We start from the raw sequence: 7,748 nt of genomic DNA, 5'->3' as shown, positions 1-7,748 counted from the left end.
ATATATATATATATATATATATATATATATATATATATATACATAATATGCATATATATAACTATATATGATATGTACAGTTAATAATGTAACATATATATATATATATATACATAGAGACACACACACACAAGCCCTACTCCAGACAGACACATATACTCAGGAAAGTGAGAAGAAATGTAAGGAATCTGAGGATGTTGCCATTTTGTTGTTGTTGTTGTTTTCAGCATACTCTCACCGGACTGGTAGACTGTATCAAACACAATGACTGGGTAATTTTGCTTTAATATTTCTGTGTACCATGCTGGATTCAAATCAATTTTTTGTTGTGGTACTTGATTCTCATCTGGATCAGAGCTTATCTGAGCCAGAGTAAAATTGGAACTAGACTTGAACTGAGCTTAGCTTAAAACTCAGCTAAGAAAACAGCTCAATGCTAGGACTTCTGAGCCAGAAAGGCCCCTAGTGTCAAGAATCCCAACGCCCCTGTTGCAAAAACACAGAAATTTCTTAATGATGGCCAAATATCTCCGGTTTGATTGTCACGCCCACTTTCATAGAATTCCACAAATCCATCCTGAAAAATACAAAAAAAGAGAAAAAGAAAAATTCTATTAGTTTTAAGAATCTTTATAAAAATGCAATTTTGACAAAAACAACATGAAGGAATTAATCTTTTGATTAGAGCAGTGAATATAATATACAAAAAGTGTTACTAAGATCACAATTCACAATTATTAGCGTTTTCATAATCTATTTACTAATTGATTGGAACTTATTTTATATATTCTGTTCAGACAGAACCCAAAAACAATTTGTACATATTCTTCAAAGGAATCAAATGACACAAAGAATCAGAGAAAAGTCAAAAATTTGATATTTCTTGATATTCACATGAAAGTATGTAAAAGAGAAAGATTTAAGTTTCCTAGAAGACGAAAACTAATTTGCACGTAACAAGGATCTAAATGATACGTTTCCTGTTACACAAACTGCTTTATAAATAAATTCATGGAAAAATGCCAAGAGAAGACTTGACAGAATATTTGATAAAGAATGTAGAGCTTAGAAATTACTTTGTTTTTCTCGGCCACCTGCTTCAAATATTTTCTTTACTGATACTTGCGTAATTCTAATTATTTTTAGAGAAAAATTTTATTATTATTATTATTATTATTATTATTGAGTGAGAGAGCAGCACATCAAAGTGATGTTGGGATACAAATATACAAAGCCCAATATAAGCATCATGACTACCCATCTATTAAGGGTACACAGGCACATGCATCACAACCATATGTGCGTGACATGGTGACCTCATATCAAGATAAACAGCACTTGAACTTGCAGATGCAGCCCAGTTAGAATTTTCTTTAGGTCAAGGAACCTATCATGCTCAAAAGGTCCCTGAATAAGGACTGATTAAGGATATTATTAACATTCTTACAATTCATTATCAACATAATTTAATGTGTGCTTTCCATGCTGGCTAGTTTGGATGGTTTGACTGAAAACTGGTAAGCCTGGGGGCTGCACCAGGTTCCAATCTGATTTGGCAAGGTTTCTACAGCTGGATGCCCTTCCTAACACCAACCACTCTGAGAGTGTAGTGGGTGCTTTTTATGTGCCACCAGCATGGGTGCCATTGACCTGATACTAGCATCAGCCACGACTTGGTTTGACAGGTCAACACAAGCACAGTGTATCACCAAGGGTCTTGGTCACCTCCATGAGGCCCAATGCTCAAATGGTGCTTTGTACGTGCCACTGGCATGGGTGCAAGTCAGTCATATTTTACATATTTTACTTGGTTGCTGATGTTTATTGGTAATTAAACTTAATTTGCAACACATGTGCATGTTTATCAGCTTTGTTTTTGTTGATAATTCTTGTCAACAACTTTTCCTGTGATCATGATTTGAGAAGATATACAGAAGTATGCTAAAGACCGAACATAATCTCTTGTGAGTAAGAAACATAAAATAAAGTTTATTATAAAGAACACAAACACTTTGTAATTTATTAGCTATTAATGTGATACCTGTTAAACAGAAATTATTTTTATTTAATGAAAATTTTAAAAAAATTTTTTTAATTTAAAAAAATCTAATCATAAGTGAAATTATGCTAAATACACCTAAATTGAAAACCTTTTCCCCCTGGCCATATCGGCAATTCTGTAAACTTTTGGGTGCAAATTTTACTGGAGTAGAAACTTTTTTTTTAGCAATTTTTATCCTGAAAATCACCTGTGTGCAAATTACATGGATTTTTACAGTAGTTGTCAGAACACTTTGGGAAATGAGTCAACTGGATTATGTCTTCCACTTGACTTGTTTAGCTGTCTTAAGTGGGTCAATGGAGAAATATGTTCACAACATAGATACACCATACCAGGTGATTAAATATTACTGATATGGATCGATAGTTCATACAGAAATTGCAAAGACCTGAGCAGTTTAGTCAATATAAATAACTTGCCTCTTTCTCACAGAGTTGTTAATCATAGAGTGAAATATAGTAACAAAGCAATGGCTAATGAATTCTGTAGATTCCAAAAAAATCACAAAATCATTACACCTGAATAGTGACTGGCTTTGAAGGTGAGAAATATATTGAGAATGTTATAATCATAGCATTCACTGAATCAGTCATGGGTACAAAAGTGACAAGAGATTAGTTGATGTTGGTAATTCAGCCTGTTGAAATGTTTGGTTTCTACAAAGGTTAGATTAGTATAGATGAAGTAAGGGAAAATAAATAAATAGATAATATGGATTTATAGGATAATTAATTTTTGGACTGTTAGCTTTAGGATTTAAAAAGGGAAAATGTTTTAATAGTTCCATCTCTACTATTTCTACCAGTTATCATTAGATGTTTTTCATGAATGTGTAGAGAGTACCGATTGAATTCAAACAGGGAGCATTTACTTCTAAACTAAGGCAGATAATGTTCTTATCTACTAGATCACTGATGTTAGATTTTTAAGTTCAATAAAGGTAACCATACTGAGCATATATCAGCATGGGACTTGCTGACAGGGTTTATCAGTAAGCATTATCAGGGTCCATCAAGAAAATCTGATGGCTTTTAAATTACTAGAATGTTGACAAATGTAACATATTAAGCAACCTTTCAGTGAGTCTCAAACAGATGGCATATGTTTTCCTGAGCAGGAATTTCAAATCTATGGGGAGGAATTATAGCGGGGAGAGGGAGAACTGGGGAGAAATTTCAATCAAGATATTTTCAAACTGGAAAAGAATGTATCTCAAATATATATAAATATATATATATATATATATATATATATATATACAAGCAAAGATACCTGGCATGGCTCAGAATTAAAATGGCATAGTTTTTTATTGTTTTACTTGTTTCAGTCATGTAACTTCAGCCATGCTGGAGCACCGACTTTAGTTGAAGAAATCAACCTCAGATTTATTTTTTGTAAGCCTAGTACTTATTCTATTGGTTTCTTTTGCTGAACTGCTAAGTTACGGGGATGTAAACACAGCAACATTGGTTGTCAAGTGGTGGTGGGGGTACAAACACAGACACACACACACAAATATTCACATATGTACAACAGTCTTCTTTCAGTTTCCGTGTACAAAATCAACTCACAAGGCTTTGGTGGGCTTGAGGCTGTAGTATATATATACATACATATATGAAAAGGATGTGTTATAATACTATTCCACATATACAAAAACAGCCACACCAACAATCCAACATACCTCCATCACCAGCTGCTCCATGGATATCATTATGGTTTCAACACCTGGGCAGTACCATTCAATTTGGCAGTGTCAACAACACTAAAAGAAGTGTTGTTTGGGAACAAACATACCAAAGAAACCACAACTTTCAAACACATTTACCCCATGTACAACTGTATCAGTAAATAAATTCAATAAGTAAATTACAACCACTCCTAAATATGTAACTAAACAGCGACCAATCCATTATACAAAATAGCATGAAGCATAAGGATGCAGAAAAGCATCAGCCTGCTAGAAATAAGAGCTAAAGTCTTAATTAAACCACAGTAAAGCACCAAGATAACGGAGAAATAACAGTAAGCGAAGAAATGGAAAGAATATATTCAAAAACATACCTATGAAAGATTATGCTATTTAGGGTACCTACACACCAGAATTTCAGGTATGTAAATATCCTAATTAGCATAATCTTTCATGGTTGTGTTTTTTAATATATTAATTCTTTCCATTTCTTTGCTTACTGTTATTTCTCTGTTATCTTGGTGCTTTACAGTGGTTTAATCAAGACTTTAGCTCTTATTTCTAGCAGGCTGATGCTTTTCTGCATCCTTATGCTTCATGCTAATTTGTATATTATAGCTTAATAAAGCTATTTGCCTGTGAACCACCTATATTACTACTGTTGATACCATCAAATTTAAATTTTATCCACTGGACACTAAACTCCGCTTGCGAAGACTTTTTGAGGCAAGTGAAATCAAAGTCGAACTAGATTCGACGACTGGCACCAATGCCAACGTCATCTCCTTCATTGGACACAAAACTCAGCTTGCGAAGACTTATTGAGGCAAGCGAAAGCGAAATCGGGATGGCACCTGTGCCCAGCGTCGCCTTTCTGGTACTTGTGCCCGTGACATGTGTAAGGATTTTCGAGCGAGATCGTTGCCAGTGTTCCTGGACTGGCTCTTGTGTGGGTGGCACATAAAATACACCATTTTGAACGTAGCCGTTGCCAGTACCGCCTGACTGGCTTTTGTGTGGGTGACACGTAAAAGCACCCACTACACTCTCTGAGTGGTTGGCGTTAGGAAGGGCATCCAGCTGTAGAAACTCTGCCAAATCAGATTGGAGCTTGGTGTAGCCATCTGGTTTCACCAGTCCTCAGTCAAATCGTCCAACCCATGCTAGCATGGAAAGCGGACGTTAAACGATGATGATGATGATGATGATGATGAGATGATATTAACAGTAGTAACATCTTTCAAACTTTAGTGTTTGAATGTTTTGTTCATAAATATTTTTGCACCATGTGCTGTTTTTGTCACAAAACAAGACCAGTATGTTGACAGATATATAACGTGATGAAGGCAGCGAGCTGGCAGAAACGTTAACACACGGGACGAAATGCTTAGCAGTATTTCGTCTGTCTTTATGTTCTGTGTTCAAATTCCACTGAGGTCAACTTTGCCTTTCATCCTTTTGGGGTTGATAAATTAAGTACCAGTTGCTTACTGGGGTAAATCTAATTGACTGGCCCCATCCCTGAAAATTTCAGGCCTTGTGCCTAGAGTAGAAAAGAATATATAACATGACAGACTTGAATTTTTACCAGGTAGTCTACACTGCAGAGGTCCAAGGATTAAATTTCCAAAAGCCAAAATTCAGGTATGTAGATATCCTAAATAGCATAATCTTTCACAATCCTTTCTACTATAGGCACAAGGACTGAAATTGTGGGGAGGGGGTAAATTGATTACATGGACCCTAGTGTGATGAAAGGATAAAAGGCAAAGTCAACCTCAGTGGAATTTGAACTCAGATGGTAAGGATAGACAAAATGCTACTAAGCATTTTTCCGGCATGCTAACGATTCTGCCAGTTTCCCACCTTAATAATAATAATAATAATAATAATAATAATAATATACAATATTTACATTCGACGGATATTTATCCTCATCTTGTTTGTTGTTAACACAATGTTTCGGCTGATATACCCTCCAGCCTTCATCAGATGTCTTGGGGAAATTTCGAACCTGGGTTCTCATTCCTAAGGTATTTTTCGATGTTATTATTGTTATTATTATTATTATTATTATTATTATTGTTCAGGTCACTGCCTGGAATTGAACTCGGAATCTTGGGGTTAATAGCCCATGCTCTTAACCACTATGCCATATGCCCACGGGCATATGGCGTAGTGGTTAAGAGCGAAGGGAAGGGGTTACGTCAATAAAACCCATGCCAGCATGGACAACAGACATTAAATGATGATGATTATGATGATGAGGAGGAGGGTGATAGCAATACTCTTTTGATTAAAGTATTGATGAAGCAATTGTAAAATTATCTGATAAGACATAATGCCCACTCCATTTGCCTTGTCAATATTTATACAAACTTTACAGTTATTTACAGATTTTGAGATATATTATCGGTAAAACCTATGAACAGGCTACATAAACCAAACTCCAAAGTTCAAACATAAATGGATTATATATATCATGTGTGCGTGTGTATTATATATATATATAATGTAACCTCGTGTATATTGTTGGCAATTTTTTCTTCCTCCGTCTTCCCTTCTTTGGACTTTCCTATATTTCCGATGAAAAGCTCCACTCAAAACGTCAAATTCTCTTTCTTTCCTTTCCTGAGCGTCCAGTAACACAATATCTGTATCACGTCCTTGCATTGTTGTTTTTTGTTGTTTTTTTTTTCTCATTTTTCTTTTCTGAACTCACTATATATATAATCATCATCATTATATAAATATTATCGAACACACATACACAGTGTATGTGCTTTGCTGATTCCTCAGTCAGGTGTGACTTGATGCACTGGAGGTGATCCTTTTAAAGTGCCAGGTGTTATAGTCATAGAGAGGCCTCACCCCAAATCCCATTTAGGAGTGATGGACAGCAATGCTTCACTATTTTTGTGGCTTGTCAACATCAGGTACCTGAACTGAACCGGAGCCAAATTGAATAGCTTGTTCATGACTATATATGAAATGGTGTAAACACCATCTGCTGGTATGCCCAAATGATGCACCCATAGGAATTAGAAGCAGCACAAGTGTTGTGAACATTATTGAACACACCTACATAATGTATGTTCTTTGCTAGTTCATTGATCGGCTGTGATTTGGCATGTAATGAAATACCGATATACACAGTTGTAACTGTGATCATGAATTAACAGTTTAGAATGTAATCGTGTTTGGAACTATAAAATTAATGATAGAAAGGCATTTTATATCATTTCCAAGGTTTTCACCTGTGACTTTATTCATTTATATATCAAGCTATGTCATATTAACACTATGAGCTCCCTTTCTGTCTTATCTTGAGGTCTACCGGTTTATTTTGCAGCTATTAAGAACTCTCCACAGTCAAGACTTTTCCTGACCTCCACCTATGACAAACGAATGCTGTCTGATATGAACTATATGTGTGCCTTTATGCACCAAGTACCTAAATAAGAGGTTCTAATAAGGCATCCATGTTAAGTGGGATATAAAGATTGCCTTTGGTATTAATACTGCTCCTTTGGCTAATAATTAAATTTTAACAGGCATACTTGCTATTTGTGACATCAGCATCTGAAAAGATCCTAAAATTCTATATATCATAGCAGCAAGATCTGACTGGTATAAAGTGACCAGTGCTTCCTACTCAGGAGGTCCAACAGACCAAAATCACATGATATGGGAACTCCAGTGCTGGCGGGGTGTCGTTGGTGAAGTGGTTATTAGTAGGAGTGGTAGAGTGTTTATGACGAATATGTATGTATGCATGTGTAGTGAAACTAACACCTCGATCGCCATTACATACAAAACTACCTATCGCCATTAGATACAAAACTGCTATCGCCATTCTTCTCATTTAAATATAAACACACGCGAGCGTAGCAGAGAACCCATCTCCTTGTCATCACGTGACTGATTAATATTCGAAGCGGCAACTTCTTCGAACCGTTCCCGCCAGAACGCAAACTGACCAATCACGGCCCCTAA

General features: G+C 35.7%; 1 protein-coding gene across 4 annotated transcripts in view; it reads right to left on the bottom strand.

Moving 5' to 3' along the window:
• Window positions 1–45: 45 nt before the first annotated feature.
• The window catches only part of LOC106879288 (bcl-2-like protein 1), a 59,446-nt gene continuing 51,743 nt past the window's right edge, over window positions 46–7,748 (bottom strand). For 3 of the 4 annotated variants that reach the window (XM_014928787.2, XM_014928786.2, XM_052970819.1), the window contains one exon: window positions 47–577. In XM_014928787.2, coding sequence (XP_014784273.1) covers window positions 437–577 — 141 coding nt within the window. In that variant the 3' untranslated portion in view covers window positions 47–436. Of the gene's footprint in view, window positions 578–7,748 lie in introns of all 4 variants that reach the window. The other variant, XM_014928788.2, reaches the window with a different exon arrangement.

The sequence above is a fragment of the Octopus bimaculoides genome, chromosome 9 (assembly GCF_001194135.2).
Source record: "Octopus bimaculoides isolate UCB-OBI-ISO-001 chromosome 9, ASM119413v2, whole genome shotgun sequence".
In the NCBI taxonomy this organism is placed as follows: Eukaryota; Metazoa; Mollusca; class Cephalopoda; order Octopoda; family Octopodidae; genus Octopus; species Octopus bimaculoides.
Note: the sequence above shows the minus strand (reverse complement) of the source record. Positions and strands in the feature narration are given on the sequence as shown.